The sequence below is a fragment of the Falco rusticolus genome, chromosome 5, assembly GCF_015220075.1.
Source record: "Falco rusticolus isolate bFalRus1 chromosome 5, bFalRus1.pri, whole genome shotgun sequence".
NCBI lineage: Eukaryota > Metazoa > Chordata > Aves > Falconiformes > Falconidae > Falco > Falco rusticolus.
Genome location: NC_051191.1, coordinates 670,396 through 690,782, shown reverse-complemented (window position 1 = coordinate 690,782; position 20,387 = coordinate 670,396). Strand labels below are relative to the sequence as shown.

The window sequence follows — 20,387 nt, the reverse complement described above, 5'->3', positions numbered from 1 at the left end:
AGCAGTCTCAGCGATGAGTAGGGTTGTGGGAATAACTTCAGGACACATCTTTGCTTTTGGTGTTTTCCAGAATGTGAGTGCCACCCGCAAGGCTCACTGAGCTCGCTGTGTGACCAGGTGACAGGGCAGTGCTCCTGCCGCCGGGAGGTGGATGGTCAGCGCTGCAGTCGATGTCTGGCTGGGTATTTTGGATTTCCCCACTGCCGTCCTTGCCTGTGTAACGGCTATGCAGAGTTTTGCGACCCGTTGACTGGAGAGTGCCTGAACTGCCGTGGGTTTACGGCTGGAAGCCACTGTGAAAGGTAAGTTGATGGACAGTGCTGCAAAGCTCACCCAAACACTGGTGCTCTTTGAAATGCCTGTGTTGCTGGAGGCCCACCTACAATGCCGTGAATGCATTGCTGACCTTAACCAGAAACACGTACCTAAGCTCAATATTAAACTGGGTGTAGCTGCTGAATGGCAGGTACCTATGGCAGGTTTGACAAATGCCTGTGGGGGGACTGCGGGCATGGCACGCAGACAGCATTGCAGTGGGCTCTCTGAAAGAATGCATTTGAGACATGGGTGCCATGGCACCATGGGGTTGGAGACATGTGCAAAGCACTGTGTATGAGATCCGCTGACTCCTGCTAGCTTTTACATTGCCAAGAGACTAACCTCGTGCTGAATACTCATTTTAATACCTGCAGTTATCTCTGAGGAGCTTAAATAAACACGTACTGTTTTCTGGTCATATTAGTTCCATACAACCAGCAAATCACTTTTCCCATGTGTTCCAGCTCTGTTCAAAACAGTGCTGCTCTTTTTTATTTTATACAGTGGCGACAGCATCAGAGCTCAACATGGATGTCAGAGTTAAATTCTTTAGCTGTTTAGTTTGGCTAGACTGTACCTTGTAATTCACTTTTAGTATTTCCCCATGAAACCTACTGAGGTTTTCTTGCAGTGCTTTTGGACGATACAGCCTTCGGCTATTGTGCTTGTAGGCAGCAAATATATTAAAATTGGGAGACTGAACTACTTGTTGCCCTGTGCCTCTACAGGAGCTCCACACCCCAGGGCAAGGATAATTGAATAGCCAAGACTTTTAGCCTGGCTTGTGTACATAGAGAGAACTGTGCTCCCATTTGTCATAGTAAAGCAGATCAAAGACAGGATGCTTCAGAAGGTGCTGTGTTGCTACAGCTGCAGGGCTACAGGGTGCTGGGACGCAGAGGTGGTGGTGACAGATGGGATGGCAGGGGTAGCTGAGCCCCCAGAGCTCCCTGCCTGTATGGGTAACAGGACAGCCACCACTGCCTTGAAACAGCCGTCACCCCACGCTTGCAGAACATGTCAGACAGAGCATGGCTGACTTCAAAATATATGCTGCATCTAAAACATGCAATATTCTCCGAGTGCTCTGAATGAATCGTTGCTTTTTTGCCCATGTCAGGACTTTCCAATGTCGTCCCAAACACTTTGTGTGTGTGTATGGAAATAGACGAATGTGTGTGGTTATAGGTGAATATGCAGAATTTTTACATGGCAGCTTTAAGCTGTCTATGCAGAGCATGTGTGGTATGTCATATGCATATATTATAATTTAGAATAAAATTGTTCCAGAGTAGGTGAAAGTCTTCAGAAATATTCTTTGAAAAGAAAGGATATGCTTTTTCCTTTTGCTCCAAATTTTGGGAATACAGCTCTGATTTTCCACTTTAGAACATCTTTGAAGCTCAGTATATCTGTAACCAGTTAATGGGGATAGTATTACAATGACCTGGAGTGTTAAATTAATTATACATACATTACATTGGTTCAGCTGAGGGGACTGAAAAGAGTACTTGACAATTTCTTCTGCTTTGTGTTGACTGCTTTGACAGGTGTGTGGATGGCTATTATGGAAACCCTCTGAACGGAGAACCCTGCCGCCCATGCATGTGCCCAGGGGCACCTACAAGCAACAGGTATTTCGCACATTCCTGTTACCAGGACTCCCAGTCTGCACAACTGGTCTGCAATTGTCTCGAGGGATATTCAGGTACAAAGCAAAATAAGGACTTGTTTTGATTCTTTTAAAATTAACATAAGAGAGAAAAATGACCATCCTCAGCTTATCCTCTGTTCAGAAATGACAAGTGAGGTAATGGTAATGGCATAGGTAAGGAAAGTTAACACTCAAATTTACTGAAATTATGTGAGGAAGTCCTGACTGAGAAGAGTAGGGATTATGCAATTAGTGTTTGAAGAAGGGAATCATCTGTGTGGATACAGTGAAGCCATTAGTCTGTTGAAATTCTCTGAAAACCTCCTCCTTTCCAGGGGCAGTACATTAACCTGATGGGGAGAGGGGGGAAAACTGTAGTTGCTCCTTACCTCTGAAAAACAAGCATTGGAAATTCAAATCAGAAAGAACAGGACATCAAAAAGACCCAATAAAATTTCCTAATCAGAAAAAAAATCTTTCTTCATATAGAGGAATCTAGCTTTGATGTTATGCCCAAAAGTGACTGTTTCACCATTCAGATGGTCACTTTAGAAATGAAGTTCCCATCCTCAGTTGTCTCATATACAGATGTTTTTGCAGCAAACTGATGCCTCGCTTCCTAAGATCCCGTTGTCGTAGCTTGAATTTCTGCAGGGAAACCTGAAGGTATTTCCCTCCCCCGGGGCATTAGAAAGGTCTCCATTGATGGAAGCAATCCCTAATGGGAAACGCTGCCAAAAACTAAACCAATGGTGTCATCTTTACTTAGGCCAGGTTCCTTTATAAGTCAAGAGCAGTTTTGCTTGAGTAATTGCTGTAGGACCAAAATGATCCTTGTTGGTACTCACCCAGGGAACTTCTCACAAACCACTGCAGTTCTTAGTTCTGGACTATCCTCCTCCTGCTCCCTTCTGACAAGGCTCTTGATCACCTCCGTGGCACTGGGCTCACTACTTCAGAGGCTGTTAAAGGCTGTGGTCCTGAAGACCATGGTGAAGGAGTAGTGTCCTTGGTTGAGGATGAGCCAGTGAATGAGGTCGCAGCAACACCAACTCAGAAGGGTTTCTGAGATGCAGAGAGGGTAGCACTCCAGTCATGGCAGGCATTGGGATGGCATGCAGAAGTAATTGCAATGCCAGCAAGCGAGGACAGTGTCCCAGAGCTGGTATATCCTCCTGAGGGTCCTCCACTGGGTTATGGAAAGGAGGGAAGGTCTGCTGGACTCTGTGTTCCTCCAGGAAAGGGCAGCCCACACCTTCCCATGCTGGTGTTGGGGTGAAGGGCCCAGGGAAAATCCTGCAAATATGGCCAATCCTCACCACTGCCATTGAAAGGACTTCACTGGAAAAAGATATTTGGAGGTATTGTGTGAGGGGGTACCTGTTTACTCCTATTTCCTCGATAAAAACGGCATGGGATGATGAAAGTGCATTTCCATCAGATTTCAGTGTGGGACGTGTAATTTAAACTGACCGTAGGATTGAAGGGCAACAGTCTCAGACTGGTGGATCTTTTCCATTGGAAACGTGCGTTTGAACAGACAATCTGAATCCTTTAACAGTATTACATGGAAATTACATGTTTCACTTGAATTCCCATCAGCCAGCAAATATTTTTACCTTCCTCCAACAGGCAGTCAGTGTGATGAGTGTCCTAGTGGGTTCTACAAAAACCCAGGCAGCCCCAGGCTTGACTGTGCACCATGTCCCTGCAATAACAACATCGATCTGACAGACCCAGAGTCCTGTAACAGGGTCACCGGGGAATGCACCAAGTGTTTACACAACACCCATGGAGCAAACTGCCAGTTCTGCAAACCAGGGTATTTTGGCTCAGCCCTCGATCAAAATTGTCAAAGTAAGTAAGCAACAGCATTGCAACCGTGTATTACTACCCAGAAAAGTTCTCAAGTAATTAGGCTACAGGGAGAGGTTAGCCCTTGGAGGGACAGTAAAACTAAAGCAGATCAATGGAGCAAAACATGATGAGAATATCAAATACATTTCTATGTGTACCAAATAGATATCTATCAATGACACAAATAACTGTTAATGTGGCATCTATTAAATTCTTTGTCGCCCAAGTCTTGCTAAATCTCATACTGCATATCACTTCTAGGAAATACTAATTTGTGAAATGTAATCAGTACTCTGTTAGAAAAATAAATGTGTGTTCAGCCCATTCAGGAAGGGATCAAAAGTAAAGGACTCAAAGATAACTGTTTATCCATGTTGCTGGCTGATGCCAACTAAGCAATGCTCAGTTAACCAGATGATCCCTTGCTGAGCTCCCTGCCTTACCAGTTGTTTTCATTAAGTGGCTAGAATGAGTCTGTTCAGGCAATTTAATAGACTCCATGAGGACAGTCAGTAATTCAGCACTTTAACAGAAAGCCAGGAGTGTTTAAAAAAAAAAAAACAAAACAGCAAGGCATGAGTTTTTTCCCAACACTTCTCAAAGACACAAATTTTCACAAATGTGCCTGACTGAGGGTCTAATTTCTACAGGCCAGACAGTTATAAGTATTTTCAAGAAACTCTTCCTGGGAATCTCTAAAATACAGTTCAAACCCATGTCTTGTGCATTCTTGGAAGATGTCCGCTAGAAATGGTTAAGCAAGGACTTTTGGCTCCTCACAAGGAAGGCTTCTTATCTTATTTGGCTTACTGGAGTTTCCCACACTGCATAGTGCCTACTGTAAAACAGCTTCTCCTTACCTAGCATATTTAACATTTCATTTTAATAAGATCCAAAATTCACTACGCCTTAATTTTTCTTGCCTGTGTTAAGTGCTGAATGTTCCCAGTAAGTTTGCTCAAAGCAACATATAAGCTATTATGGAAACATAAGTAAACTATATGAGATCAAAAATGCGTTCAAGGTTACTAGGAGTAAACCAACAGCATGGGCTTTATATGCAGCTCTGATTGTCCATCCGCTGTCTATATGCTCATCTGCTGTAGCAGTTGTCCTTCTTTTTCCAGGGTGCATGTGCAATCCAGCGGGTGTTCACCCTGCCATGTGCCCCGGGGGAGATGCAGCCTGTCTGTGTGACCCAGCCACTGGAGCTTGCCCTTGCCTGCCCAACGTGGTAGGCGCGACATGTGACCAGTGTGCCTCTGGCTACTGGGACCTGGCTAGTGGAAAAGGATGTCAGATCTGTGACTGTGATCCAAAAAACTCCCAAAGCAACCAGTGCAACCAGGCAAGAAAATTACTCTGCTTTCCAGGAACTGGGGTGGTGGTGTTCTGGCATGGCACAGCGGGGACCCTCTTATAAATGAGGATAGTTGTCTGTCAGGCTCTCTGAAAACAAAAAGTCTTTGGAAGTTTGCAGTTGGTGCCATCACACTTGGAGTCATTGTATCAAACGTGCTGTTCTGGTAATGTGGCTCTGCTTGTAAACAATCTCTCTTTGTCTATGTGTTTCTTTGTCATGTGGATCTAAGAAAACGTCACACAGGAAAAAATGGCCTTGTAAGTATATGTATAGGGAAGAAGGAAGTCCAGGCTTGGACCTGAGTGTCTCATGAGTACTTTTTAAAGCGTTTATTTTTATAAAAGTAGCAGCTGTGGCCATTACAGGAATCATGCCTCATCTATCAGACTGCTAGAGTAGCTTTTCACATCTTCGTTTCCTGTGCATGTTTTAGGGCTAGAATGTAGAAAAAATAATACAGCATTTCAGAACAGAGAGGTGGAGTTGTGGTCCCATGGAGTCAACAGCAATTTTGCTATTGACTTTAGAGCACCAGGAGCTTATCCCAAGTTCTTGCTGATGTGCTTTCACATTTTCCTTTCAATGTGCTTTCTGTTTGTTCAAGTTTATTTAGCAGACTTATTATTTTTCCTAGCAAACGTAGCTTTTAACTTCAAAGAACTACTACTGCTGTTCTGAGCTGTACCAGTTATCAGAGCTATAATTCCCTGCAGTGTAATTTAGCAGCTGAATTCCAAAATAAATTTTCTAGGACAATGTGCATAATGTACCCTCAGAGTTTTCAGTTACAGTTATATCATGTCGTTAAAAGTTGAAATGCGAAGGTGAGTACTTTGCTCATTCATCTGTTTTGCAAAGGAAAAGCATCCTCTTTTCAATCATAGTCAGAGGATGAGTTCTTGAAGAACATCTCTAGACTGGAACATACAAAGTCTTTCATATTAGTAAAGCAGAGCCACCTCTCAAAGTCCACTTTGTTTTCACAGCCTTCAGGAAGAAGACAGGAAGCATGGGCCAATACTGTGTAAACCATGGTGTTCAAATACCATGTGCAAGCAGGATCAGTGCAGTCCCCACACAGCTATATAAGTCACAGGGAGAAAAAGAAACACAGTAAATAATGTATATCCAGCCATATGGCTCTGCAGGAAGCTATTTAATCCTAACTGTCTTTACAGCTTACAGGCCAGTGCCCGTGTAAGCTAGGTTACGGCGGAAGACGTTGCAATGAATGTGAGGATAATTACTTTGGCAATCCCCAGACGCATTGCATTTGTAAGTATTACGAAGTGGGGACAACTGGATTAGAAACTGCTTCAAAAGAAGCATTTACTTTTTATATTCATAGGGGAGATGGGACATGCATCTAAAGAAGCAGGCTTTCATACATTTGTGTGCATGAAATGGTTAAAAGTGTTCATATTATTTATTTGTATTGTTCCTTCTATGGTTATGATGGGACCGTGGAAGTTAGAGATGAAGCAGAGGCGTTAGCCAGGCAATCCACTTTGCTCTACCATTTCAAACACTGGCTTGCATTTATTGTCTTGAAGTGCATGATTGTACCTTTTGCATGTCCCATGGAAAAGGAACAACTGGATTTAACTTGCTGTCCCTTTCTTGCAGCGTGTGAATGTAACCTGGAGGGAACCAGCCAGCCCAAGTGTGACAAAGCCACTGGCACGTGTAACTGCCGTGCTGGTGTCACTGGCCAGTTTTGCGACCGGTGTGGCCGCGGCTTTGAGAAAAACTTTCCCTCTTGCCGTCAGTGTCATCTTTGTTTTCATCAGTGGGACACTGAAATTACTACCCTTGGTCAGACTGTTCAGGGGTTAATGAGGTTTGCTGCAAATCTCGACGATAAAGAAGGACGAATGGCCATCTGTGACATGCGCTTCAAAGCCTTTGAAGATGCCATTTCTGAAATTGAAAGAATTTTGAGACATCCTGTTCTTTCACTGGAGGCCCTCTCAGGCATCAAGAATTTTCAGGGCTATATTCAGTAAGGGCTCAGCTGCTCCTGAAAAAATCCTTGGCTGAGAAAGCAGTCTTCCCCCGGGCTCCACCAGCCATCCTTAGACATAAAGTCCTGCTTCTGAGAGCACACAGATGCTGGACTCCTAAGTCGCTGTTTTCAATAAATCTGTGAACAAAATAATCCTTATATATATTATTTGTCCCTCACAGCCGTATAATTAAATGCTGGAATTTTCCAGTTCATCCTAAGGGTTTTCTAAATAAGCCATTACAAGTAAATGTTTCTGTTCATTTAGAAATTTCTCTCTTGTCCTCTAAAATATTGTGTATATCAGTTCTAGTTTAAAACCAATCTGGTCTGACTTCTGCTTAACTGCCATTTCCCTCTCAGACAAAAAGTTGCACAAATGGATCCCCCTCACAGTACACCGTATGAGTTTCCTGACCTTAACAAGAACATAGAAGACATTGGAGAAGAAGCTGACCTAGTGTATGAACTTCTACAGCAGAAAATACATCTGCATCAAAGTTTTAATTACTTGAACCTCAAAGGTAAGGCAGCCAGCAATTAATTGAAATAGGTGAACAATTTCTGTGAAAATTCAGAATGTTTTTCTCACCATTGAACCTTAGAAAACTAGAATCTAGGGATCTTTGAAATGTTGTATGGCAGCACAAAAATACAAATACTAACAACACTTTATACTGATTTTCCAAACTTGCTTTTATGTTAAAATGCCATGATTTCTACCATCCTAAATTTCAGATGCATGTGCTGGGGTCATGTCAATCAGAAGTCTTATGAATCCCAATGTTTAGATGGAGATTTAAAAGCCACCCAGTTTGACACGGATCATACGGTAGAACAGCAAAGGATTTTTTCCCCACTTATGACTTCTCTTGCTCTTAGCAATACTTTAAAGAATGTTGTACAGCAATGGGGTTTGTTTAATTAAAGCAGAGAGTCATAGTGCAACTTCTTAGTGTTCCCATGGGAATATACTTGACTTTATGTAGTAAGGAACTAGCTCTCCATCATCAAAATATATGACATCAGAACTGTGTTCCTTGGCATTTTTGAAAGAATTACACTGTCTGTGCTTGAGCTAAGTATAGTCTCCATCAGCTGCTAATAGCAGTAATGACAATGTCACAGACTGGCTTCTGGAGAAGGACGGGAATATATGGCAGGAGACTGTCAGCAGTATACTCACAGCCGCCAAGATACGAACCCCCATAAAACAAGATATGCACCACAGAAGACACAAGCTACAGGCATTCCCATTTACAGTTCCTGTGTTTCGTTTGGGCAAGAAAAAGATTGGCCTAGGCAAGATCAAAAAAAAAAAAAATAAAGGGAGGAAAAGTCTAAAGGATACAAAGCTGAGGGAAAGGAAGAAGGGATACAGAGGGATTAATTAAGATTTAGGGCTTCCCTGCCCTGTTGTACTTGGAAGCGCCCCTGGGGCCAGCTCTTCCACTCAGGTCCCTGCGAGAGCGCTCAGTGCAGCTCTCCCAGGCTCCACTTCCCAATCGAACTGAGTCGTGCACTCTGAGAAAGGCAGCAAGGCAAAGAAACAACAAACCCCAGGGAGGTCAGTGGATGCACAGCTGAAGCATCCATGGTGCTGTCTGGTCACGTTCCAAACCCACTTCATCTTTCAGCCTCCAGAGATGGATAAACAGCCCTATAAAAAGCACACGGGGGTGTGGGGAGGGGAAGACCTTGAGTTTAAGCTGAATTTCTGGTTGGGGCCACAAATATTCATTGGTCCTGCTACCAGGCATCTAACAGCACAGAAATAACATTTCCCTCAAGATTACCAGCTTCTCTGATATCCGGGAAGAAGCCTTTCTCCCTTACCCCATCTTCATTTTGGGACCAGCAGCACATCCTGGGTCTGGCTCTGTCTGCTTTTTCATCTCTCTCTTTTTTTGGGGGGTGGGTGGGTTGTTTTTTGGGTTGTTTTTTTTTTGTCCTCGGGTAGAGCAAGATGTGGCCATGTTCACCATCTGTGGCACATTTGACACTTGTGCCCTAGACACACTTGGGAAATGGGCTCCTCCCTCCCTCCCTTTGCAAAGGATCAGGACTCAGACTCCTCACAGGTGTGCATTCAGCCGGCTGACCTGGAAACATCAATATCTAATGATGTATTAAAATCACTGGAAAAAACAGGACACAAGTGTCCTTGAAAGAACGCCTTTATGAGATCTCATTAAATTACGGCTTTCCAGCCTTTGCAGCCACTGTGGTATGGTAATGCTGTGAGTACAGCTTCCTAGGCTGTAAATCAAGCCTGTGCTAAGATGCTATATTTAATGTAAAGGAACCTGGAAGCTCTACAGCTCTGTCACAAACCAAGTGTGAAAAATGCATTTGGGCCACTTAAGGGAGAGCTGAACCACTGTAAAATATTCCTGCAATGGAACTGTTGCACTGAAAACAGTCTCTGGCTTAGATATGGAGTTACAGCAGCCTCTTGCCAGGTATTTTGTATTCGGAACTAACTTTAAACTGTACATTTTTTCCAAGAGTTACAAGATAAAATAAATAGCCTTGGTTCCACACAATAGCTAAACATTGTTCAGCTTCAGTCAAAGCAAGGCCCCAAGGGCTTTAGAACCTGATTCAAAGCATGCAGGACTTGATGAGTGCCTTGTCATTGACTTCAACTAGTAACTGAGTCAGTTACCAGCACAAAGAGGGATGTTAATAAATGACCTCTAATGCTTTTTCACTGCCAACACATCAGTTCTGGCTCATTGCCCATACTGGAGATTTGGGGACAACTTGGGTTCTCTGGAGATCTGGGAAGCCCCAACAGCAGCAGCTTTAAATTATGTGTTTTGCAAAATGCCTGAGCCTTTTCCTTAGGCTATTAATATGTACTATTCTCCAACCCTTTTGAGTATGCTGAAGGGAAAGCTTACACTAAGCAAACAAGAAAGACTCTTGCTGGAAAGTATTTTTTGCCTGGTCTACAAGCTTATCAAGGAAATTTTGGGGTTTTTTTAAATACGTCAACCCTGAAATTGGATTTTCCAGATCCAAAGAAAACTCATAAATTCCCATTTGTAATCTAAATTTTGGGCTCAGTTTAGCAGACCATTTAACTTTTGCATGGTATGCTGAACAGACAGGACAAATGCTTTCCTGACTCACAATCAGAGAGCTGATAATTTCATAGGTTTTGCAACTGGCAGAAACAGTTCTCCTGCCTAAACTTCAAAACAGCATAAATGATAGGAACTTTATCAGATTGACAATGGCAGCAATGCATGAGCTACTGACAAATGCAGATCAGTAGCAGTTTGTGTTATTAATGGGATCCCCTTCCTACTTTTGTGTCTTCCATTGGCTTCTCATACAACTTGGACTCTGAAGAATGACATGGGATCCACTGTATTTGCATCTAGTTTAGGAGGTTTTATGAATATCAAACATGATTCCTGTTAAGAGTCCTGTTTGGCAGCTGGCTGAGTAAAGGATTAAAAAGCTTGACTGAGGAAATGACAGCTCCTGTCCCTCCCTGCTGTCCCAAATCAAACACCAGTGACAACAAACTGAATCGCCTGTCACTCACCGTTTGTCCAAATTCAGGTAGATACGTGAATTAAATGCAACCAAAACACAGTTGGTACTAAACCCTACTTCTGTTGCTACAGAGGCTGTCAGCAACATTAGGAAAGACTTTGAAGTATCATCGCTGGCAGAACAGGAGACCAGTGGGACAACCCCTGTTGTAAGGGACTCAGAGTACACCAGGAACCATTCACTGGCTATGTTGGGCCATCAGGCCTTGAAAGCAAGCAATGTTCTGGAACAGCTCAAGATGATCAAGAGCCCCAACATCCAAAACTTGACTGAAAAGGTAGGCACTGTGAATTTTGAATGGGAGCTAAACAAAAATCTCTTTTTTTTTTTTTTTGATGCTGTTAGGAAGTTTTATTTTAAAAGGGTGCTTTACATGCATTTCTAAATCTAAAAAACAACACTCTTCTGGCACAGACATGCAGTCACGTCAGAAACAGCTGCACTTCTCAGTTGTGGTTACTACCACCATTCTGGAAGCCATTGCTCCCAGGGCAGACCTAGCACACAGAACGGTTTAAGCACTCTCTAGCCTCAAGAGGATGTCAGTGTAAACCCAGAAAAATTAACCCCAACCTCCTCCATCAGTAACTTAAACTAAGCAGAGCAACTTTGCCCTGGAGTGGATGGGGAGCGCTCACCTTATCCTTTGCATCACCCATGGGAGAGGAAGGGAATTCTGTCCTTCTGTGGGACAGCAATGAATACCTGAGAGCACCTTCAACCAGCCCTGCCAAATCTGGGAGAGATCATCCATCTAGACCTTTAGTCTCAACATCTGTGTCAAACTATATGGAGGGCTAGACATGGTACCATGTTATGTGAGAGGTGATCTGGACCCTTTAGGATAAGCCATTGACCCGTGGGCTGGATGTGGCCAGGGGACAGTTCCAGCCCTTTTGGCACAGAGGGGTGAAGCAAGGGTCTTAGTGCAACACGTGAAGCCCAACAGATGGCTCCTGCAAGGATGCTTGGAGCCATGGGCTACCGTTGCATCCTTCAGGGAATGGGAAGGGGACCTGCACCTGGCATCAATACTCACCTTTGGAGAGACTAAACCAGCATCTCCTCAGGAAAATCCCATCATATGTTCAATATTTATGCGTCGTCAAACATCTTCCTTCCCCCAGGAGTGTATCTCATGCCCCAGAGGAGTCCTGACATAAGCATTTTCCTTATTGCAGATCTGTGGCGTGCCGGGAGACCAGCCCTGTGCCACCGCAGCCTGCGGGGGAGCTTTGTGCCAGGACAGTCACGGACTCAGGCAGTGCGGTGGCCCAAACTGCAGTGGAGCTCTTCCTCTCTCCACTGAAACCCTCCGGAAAGCTGAGGAGACTGCTGTGTTGCTAAACAACTTGACTACTCAGCTACAGGAACCTGAGAATCAGGTGCTGTATATCAAACCTATATTTGTTCAGTACAATGGATGGTGGGTGAGATTTGGGAGGTGACAAATCTACAAAACCTCACCTGCTCCTTGGATAATAAAGAGCAGTGACATAGTGATGGACCTTGTCCTGACGTCATAGACCTATCACAGCTCAGTACTGGAAGTATTAGGTGCCAGTCCCACCAAGAGACTATGGCTCTAGCTATGCTTTCCTCTTCCTCACAGCTGCCAAGATCTCGCAGGTCATGGTGCCCTGTGGCAACTATGGAACTTGGTGGCATCAGGCTAATATTGTCTGTTTTTATTGGGAAAGATTCAGATGGCACCATTTGTCAGAAGCCTGAGTATGGCCCATGCGTATTGCAGTGGGATTACAGCTGTGCACACCGTTAAGCTCTATTTATACAACTTTGTATTACTCTTATGTTTGCCATTAAATAATTTTTGCAAATAATTTCAAGACGAAGCTTTTTTGCCCCTGGTGATGTTTAGAAGGGCATCAAGTAGTCAGCTGTACTGCACAGCAGCAGTGAAAAGTAACTCAAAGCAAAGTGTGGCCAATGCAACATGTGCCAAGGAAACAAAACTGACAAATCCCAGAACACCGGTAAAGACAGTTTGATCTTAATAACAGTCAGAGACGATGCCTGTTTGAGTTATAGGCAAACACGTTTTCCAACAGAAGTGCCATTCTGCTGTGGCTTTGTCCTGTCCCTGCAGGGTGCCTGGGCATCCATTTCCTCTTTTTAAAATGCACGCGACACTGCACCATAGCTAACGCTAACGGGTTTAGAAATGAGCAATCGGGGCACATGCCTGGGGCCCCAGCACACAGAGAGGCAGCAGCAAAAGGCATTTGCTGAAGTGGTGAGTGCCGGGTGGCAGGGACATTGCCTTTGGTGCTTGCAAGCCCAGGCAGCTCTGTGATAAAATGAGTGAAGTACCTCAAGACGTTTCAGAAGTAAAAACATCACCGTTTTTCTTGTTACATGGGGAAATGGCAAACCTTTTCCCTCCACAGATCGCAGAGAGGTGGTACCTGTGCATTGCCTTAAGGCAAAGCATAGCCCCCAACAAAGCAAAATGCCATTGAAATTCGATGATTGATTAAAAGCTCTCATTTAAATTATCAAGAATACTAATTTAATTTTTAAAGACAAGCCTTAAACTCTATCTTCCTTATTTGTGTCCTCTTGAGCGTATTTTTAACAGCAAATGTGGAAGGGCAAATGAAAATACATGCCTTTTCTGTACTGAATCTGATCACTGACATACTGCAGTACTGCAATAGAAAATAAGTTAGCACCTTCTTTTAGAAACAGAAGGGGCTGTGGTTTAGCATGGTTGCAGAGACAAAAAAATGCTTGATTTAGGCTTTTTCTGAGGCCAGATGAAGGCCATGACATAGCAACTTGGGGAGTTCCCCAAAGGGGTCTCCTACTACTTTTCAAAGCCACATCAAATGATTCCACCTGAGGCTTAGATAAAAATCACTTTTGTGTCAAGAGCTCATCTTGTCAAGCAATGATAGCTAACCTCCAGAAAATCGCACTACGATTTCTAATAATATTTCCAGGTTGAAAGCATTACAAAAGTGGCAGAAGACAGCAAGTTGAAAGGTTCACAATTCAATGCACAACTGGAGAGGGCTAAGAATCAAATTGAAGTTGATGGAGAGATCACTAAGGAGTTCATCCGAAAAGTGAGAAACTTCTTACTAGGTAAATGTGCAAAGTTCCTTTGGACTAATTTTTAATATATATTAATTTTAATTTTATATATATTCCGATATAATATAGCATAATAGGTGACCAGAAAATGATCTAGCTGTATTCACACATAATTTCTCATCTTCCTCCTGATCTGTGCAATCTTTTTCAATCCCTTTTTTTCTAGTGCTTCTTTCTCCCAAGTGACAGTACTTTGTATTAATTTTCCAATAGATCTGTTACATTCTGATTGTCATTTTTTATTAAAGTGCTTAATTTGAAGCATGCAGTTCCCTCAGTTCCTGATTTATCTGAGTAAAGGGTTACTAAGATAATTTCATACAATGTAGATAATTTCATACAATGTATAATGACCAGCCATGTCCAATGCATCCTCAAATTGTTATTCCACCCCATTCTTCCAGGCCCATAAATAGAGGCTCTCCGTAGGGAGCGTGGGAATTAGGACACATACCACTCCGTCGTCTCCGTAAAGCTGTAACTCGAGGAATCAAAGGATTCTGGTAGAACTTCACAGCTCTCACAAAAAAAATAAAAAACCAACTATATATACCCTAAAACTTTATCCACCCTCACAAATGCAGAAAAATGCTGTAAGAAAGGGACCCTAAGGTTGTTCACCAGATGTACATCAAAGGAGTTCAAATGTGGTAACATTTTTTCAACCTTTTGGATGGAGCTGGTCTCATAAGTTTCTAAGGATTGCATGTTGGCAGTCCTTTGGCATTCATAACTCTACAACCAAATGTGAGTGAGAGCAGAGGACTTCCTTTGTTCAGGAACATTGAAATTATTTTACTGAAGTGGAAGAAAAACTCCTTAAGATTCTCAGATCTTTATTTGATAGCAATTGAAAATTCCTTTGGCTCTTTTATGTTTCTTAGCAGACATACAGCATTTACTAACAATTATAAAATCATTTTTGAATGGATTTTTGTTTTGTAAATTGAAGTTTGAGAACAGTAACAGCTGAGATGCATATAGTTACATTAAATCTGCTGTATTCCACATCGATGAGAATGGTAATTTTAGATTAATATATTCCTACAGAAAATAGCTCTCAGGAACGCACTACTGTTTGCACAGTAAATGTCTTCTATTGACTTCTTGGTGAGTTGCTTTGGAGCGTTAGCAAAAACATTTAATATGTTTCAAATGTTTTACCACCCAAGGTCTTGTCTATAAAGGGGAGTGAGCAGAAAACAGAAGTGATGGTGAGACTTCACAAGGCATGGACTGCTCTAACTGTGTGTCTGTGCCTCTTAGCGAAGAGCTAGGACAAGCTCATTTGTAAGGGGAGTTGTCAAAATAAGTTTTTTCTACTGTAAATTCCCATCCTATCTGAGTCTGACCCAAGTTCCCTCTGTAGCTTAGCCTTTCTCATTAACCAGCAAAGGAACCACTTCCTCAATGTTGTGGCGACTCCAGGGAAGGGATTACACCCACCAGCCGGCTTGGAAAGCTCCATTCACACCCCGGTCTCTCCAGCACCTCTTTGATCTGGGGGCCAAGGGAGAAACGGGCTCTGACACATCTAGCTGTGCTGTGCACTGATTTAAAACCTTCTGTGGGCTCAGTTCTACATCAGAATTTTAATAACCCAGTTCAAAGTGGGCTCAAATCCTCATTTTAGCCAGTTCTGACAACGCCAACAGCAGTACCGGGAAGCATAATATTAAATTACAAAATTCTCTTACCCCCTTGCTGTGTCTGTCAGCTTTATTCTCCCACATAATTCAAAGGGTAGGCAGCCACAACGACCACTTACATTCCCCTAGGAGGAAAGAGCTGCTTCAGGATATCCTCACCTCCATTTCTGTTGCAGATGAGAGCGCGCCTCCAGAAGACATTGAGAAGGTGGCAAACTACGTTTTGCAAATAAACCTTCCCCTGACTCCACGAGAGCTCACAGGCATGCTTGGCAAAATCAGGAGCATTACGAACCACTGTGAGAAGTACAAACTGAATGCAAATAAGAGAAACAGAAAGAGGGAGGAAGCTCGGACGCTGCTGGTGGAGGCACAAGAAGCTGAGTGAGTAGGGTATTCTCGTATGATGTGCAGGCTCCAGCTGGGGTGGCACTGTGCATGGTAGGACTGCTCCATGCCCCAGGCAGTATCCTAGTAACGCTGGAGGGAAAGTTCAGGTGACAGCAGCTTGCCAGCAGGAACGAGCCACAAGCCATGACCATGCAGGAGCCGACAGTGCTGCAAGGAGGCAGCTCCCGCCAGCTCCTGGCTCCTCAGCCTGCAGAGTCAAAAAGAGGCCAAAGCAGCTACTTACTTTCACATTGGACCTAGTGGAGTATTACACCTGGGAAGTTTAAATATGGCTGAGAAAGAGCCAACAAGAACTAGGGAGGGAGAAAACATTCACCCACGAGTCTTCCTTACGAGCAGGGCACCACCAGGCAGCCCGCAGCATCCAGCCTGGCCTGTAATACAGCAGCACATCTGCTCCCACACAAAGTCCCTTACTGAGGTTTTTCTTTGCCAATTTATGAGCCACAATTTTAATGGTTGTTGCTGGACTTGAGGGAACATTTCTGCATGGCAGCATGGCTGCATTTGAAATGTGTTCTTCCTTTGCTCTCCACATCACTACACACACTTCTATTTTTCTGTTTTAGCAAAGCAGCTAAAGCTCTTCCACCTGTGGATAAAATTAATAATGAACTAAAAAATGTTGCGAAGTCCCAAGGACACTCCAAAACCACCTTCATAAAGCTAAATGAAGAGATACAAGACATCAGAACACAAATCTCACAGGTATCTTGCTGTAAATATTTTGATTTACTTACTAGATACATTTTAGAAAAAGATACTTAATCTCAAAGTTTCCTTAATGTAAGCTTAAATAAATAAAAGCAGAATGTGGCACAGATATGACACGGATTCCGTAATCAGGAATCTCCTCTTCTTAATCGCTTACTCCGCTCAGGAGTCTCCCTCCTCTTCTTAGTCAGTTGATATTAATCTCCCTCATTGCCACACTCTGCAGGCTGGATGGACATTGCATAAGAAACCACAGCCTCCAATTGCTCTGTTTTAGGCTGAGAACCAAGTGAACAAGACAAATGATGAACTGAATGACTTGTCAGCAAAACAGTCTGAGATGGAAGATGGAATTGCCTCACTGCAGGCAAAAATGCTGATGAACAAGAATCAAGCCACAAAGGCAAGAGCAGGGGCAGAAGCAGCACACAAGCGAGCCCAGAATATTGATAAAGTAAGTATTTCTGTCATGTGTTAAGGGAAAAAAGATTATCTCCGTGTTTAATAGTAATTTTGATTCAGAAGTGTAATTGTGTTACCCTGCTCTCCTCAAAACTGTTAACATTTTCCTTATGCCATGCAGCATAGAATGTCACAGGTTAAGAATAATTTACTTTTTATTTCAAGGCTTCTGGCATGTAACACTTCTGTTTGCTTGAATGAAAGAAAATGTATACATTTCTCTGGCTGCTCTACGACATTTTTCCTTGCACTGTGTATAAGACTTGTAGTCACCATGGGCACCAGTACACACAACAGAAAAAATCATAAAACCAGGTATTAAAATAAGTGAGTGATGGAAGCAGCCTGGCCATTCATCCCATGACACTTTCCTTCACAGAAAATTGCTGTGGGAGTAACTTGGAGTTTTTAGTTGGCGGGGTGCTTTTCAGTAGCTCAAATTTTTGAGACTGCATCTAGAAATTTGCTAAAATTGCGAGAACCAGGCACCCACAGTGCAAGCTTGGAGCATGATCAAGCTTCCAGATTATAAGAAATCTAGGTGAAATCTAATCTGCAGCCTCAACAGTGGCAACCTAAATCAGCAGGGAATAGATTAGCCAGTAAATATTACTACAGCCAAAAATGTAAAAAAACCTCAATGTTGCTACACATAATTCATTAAATTTGAATTAAGCCTCATGGCAAAAAGAAATTTACCAAAAAGCCCTATCAAAATAAGTAAAAACAGCATAAGCTTCAAAAATCTGAAGTCATATTTTCTTTATATTCTCACCTTCCTTTAGATTGCTCTACTGGCCATTTGCTTTAATTTATTTCTATCAGGTTTTGCAAAGCATTGCTTGATGCACACATTATGGATATTATTTTTTTTAAGATAATGAGAGATTCAAAGTTTGGTTCAAAGAGGATATTGAAAAAAATATAAAAATCTCCTTCGGCATACCAGATAAATTATGAGATGCTCTTCAACTAAGTAACAGAATTTTGTTACAGGAATTTGCTGACATTAAAAGAAAGTACACCATTCTTCAAGAAAAGCTAAAAACCCAAGGACCTCCCAAAGCAACACTAGAAAAAGTGAAGCAGCTGAAAGAAGAAGCAGAAAAACTGGCTGAAGAGACTGAAAAAAAAATCAAAAAAATAACAGGTGGTGTTCTCACTTCTTTCTATAGCAAGCAGCAAAAATTGTGACCGTTATGAATTAAACTGAAGGCCTTGCCCACAGACACTAACTGACTAGGTTCACCTGAAATCGGGTTTAAAACAATTTAACTGGTGAAAATGCCTGCTTGAAGCTACTCAAACAGTTTAAAAGTAGTTGAAATGATTTGGCTTATGTACTTTTTCTGGCATAAACTGGTTGCTATAAGCAGAGTTTCAGAGGTGTCCACATAGGGACTTGCAGTCATTTGATTCAGCTTAAAAACAGGACAAGTGCAAAATCTGCACAAAACTTGGCTGCAGATTTAGCTGGAAGCCTTGATTTATGCGCTTGCTTTGGCCATTTGGACCTTAATCTTTCCTCTGCGCTCTGTCTTTTCTTACATTACCCAAGTGATGGCTTGCTTTATACAGAGCTGCAGGGTAGCTGTTTTCCACCAGCCCATACTTACTCCCCTTCAGACATCACCTCTGAGCAATGGCAGAACAAACCAGGTACAAAAGTTGGCTTGTGGAGACTGAAGCCAACATGCCCTGGACCTGCGGGGCTGTGGCCAGGAGGCCAAGGGGTCATGGGCAACGGAGATGGCAGCTGCTGTGGCTATACCAGCACCAGTCCTCATGCAGCTGCTTGGGTGGGTCTAGACGGTCACCAAAAAGGAAGAGCACATCTCATGCAATCACATGCAGGGAACCTAATTCTACATGTAGTGAAGGTCTGGGCATTCCCACTGGGAATCCTTGGGCCTAGGATCCTGCCAGGCTCAACATCCAAAAATACTGTGTAACGTCAGTGGAACTGAAGCAGAAACTCCATCCCAGGAGCAAATTCTTCAGGACAGGATCTGAATAACTTTTCTAATCATACAGCTTGAAGAGAAGCATTAAGAGCATCCCAGTCACTCCAAATGCCCAGATGATGTGTGTTGGAAACAGGCAGTGAATAATGTGGGTTTGACTCATTACCAATATGTTTACATTGGTGTAGCTTCACAGGGACCAGCAGCAAACATGTGTGTAAATGAGGCAGACCTAAGCTCATTACACCCTCCGTTTTCTAGGCTTTACACACATCAGTGGACACAGTGTTCCTTTGAGCATTTCCATTTAAACCAACTCCTTTAAGAGTTCTGTGTCGGGCTCCATCCTAGCTGATGGACAAAAGCAGATGCTAAGAAATTAATATCTTTAAGGCTGTCACATTTGTCTTGCTATCCAGAAGCCAGACTTTTCCCTCCAGTTGCATATATAACATTCCCCATTTGAAATGGGCTTATTGCCTCTAAAACTGCTGGAAAAAGAAACACTGTTAAACCCTGGATTTTAGTTACACAATAAATAGGAGTATCATTGCATCTCTCTACTCTTCCAGATTTGGAGAAGAAGCTTCAGGACCTGAATCAAACCAAACAAGACAAGGCAGAGCAACTGAGACAACTAGAGGAACAAGTGATAGCCATTAAAAACGAAATCATGGAGCAGGAAAGCAAGTATGCAACATGCAAAAGTTAGGATCTGAACAGACCATCAGGTAAAAGGCAACTGAAGTCTCTGTGCTTACCACCTCCTGAGCTTCCCAGCATGGAGGGCTGTCCCCTGTAAACACATCTGAAGGTGCCTATTGTATTTTGGCACAGTTGAATAATGTAATTTTCTGTTGGTTTTTTGTCCAGTGGAGTTTATATGGAAATACCTTTGAATAAATCAGCTCATTAAGTAATCAGGCGTAGTCTTTGAGGGAGCTCTGTAATAAATGCCTGTGCACAGCCTAGGGCTTCTCACTGTAGAGGGTTGGAAATGCAAAAGCAGGATTGCTCCGAGAGCTGCAGGTCACTGCCTCAAAGACAGACTCCCAACACCCTGTGTCTTCTGCTGAACCCTATAACCTGTGGCTGTGCCACAACACTGCACAGGGCTGCACAGACTGGGATGGGGTGACGCAGATGAAGGGCTGTGGGCTTCTGTAGCCATCCCTGCTGACAACCGGCAGCATCCCCAGGGTACCGTCACTCCTCCATCCCCATCTCTTCACTGAGACAGAGCAGAGGGGGCACTAGGAACCCCTGACCATGTGGGGGTTCCCCTACGTTCACTGAAAATCCA

At 43.1% G+C, this 20,387-nt stretch overlaps 1 protein-coding gene across 1 annotated transcript in view; it reads left to right on the top strand.

The window, feature by feature from the left end:
• LAMB4 (laminin subunit beta 4) overlaps nt 1-20,387 on the top strand; it is a 44,559-nt gene extending 24,172 nt beyond the window's left edge. Inside the window, exons 20-34 of the mRNA XM_037388154.1 lie at nt 71-302; nt 1,869-2,026; nt 3,605-3,829; nt 4,957-5,177; nt 6,371-6,467; nt 6,819-7,194; nt 7,561-7,721; nt 10,839-11,044; nt 11,949-12,152; nt 13,731-13,875; nt 15,710-15,917; nt 16,514-16,652; nt 16,936-17,112; nt 18,117-18,270; nt 19,657-20,387. Coding sequence (XP_037244051.1) covers nt 71-302; nt 1,869-2,026; nt 3,605-3,829; nt 4,957-5,177; nt 6,371-6,467; nt 6,819-7,194; nt 7,561-7,721; nt 10,839-11,044; nt 11,949-12,152; nt 13,731-13,875; nt 15,710-15,917; nt 16,514-16,652; nt 16,936-17,112; nt 18,117-18,270; nt 19,657-19,796 — 2,843 coding nt within the window. The 3' untranslated portion in view covers nt 19,797-20,387. The remainder of the gene's footprint in view (nt 1-70; nt 303-1,868; nt 2,027-3,604; nt 3,830-4,956; nt 5,178-6,370; nt 6,468-6,818; nt 7,195-7,560; nt 7,722-10,838; nt 11,045-11,948; nt 12,153-13,730; nt 13,876-15,709; nt 15,918-16,513; nt 16,653-16,935; nt 17,113-18,116; nt 18,271-19,656) is intronic.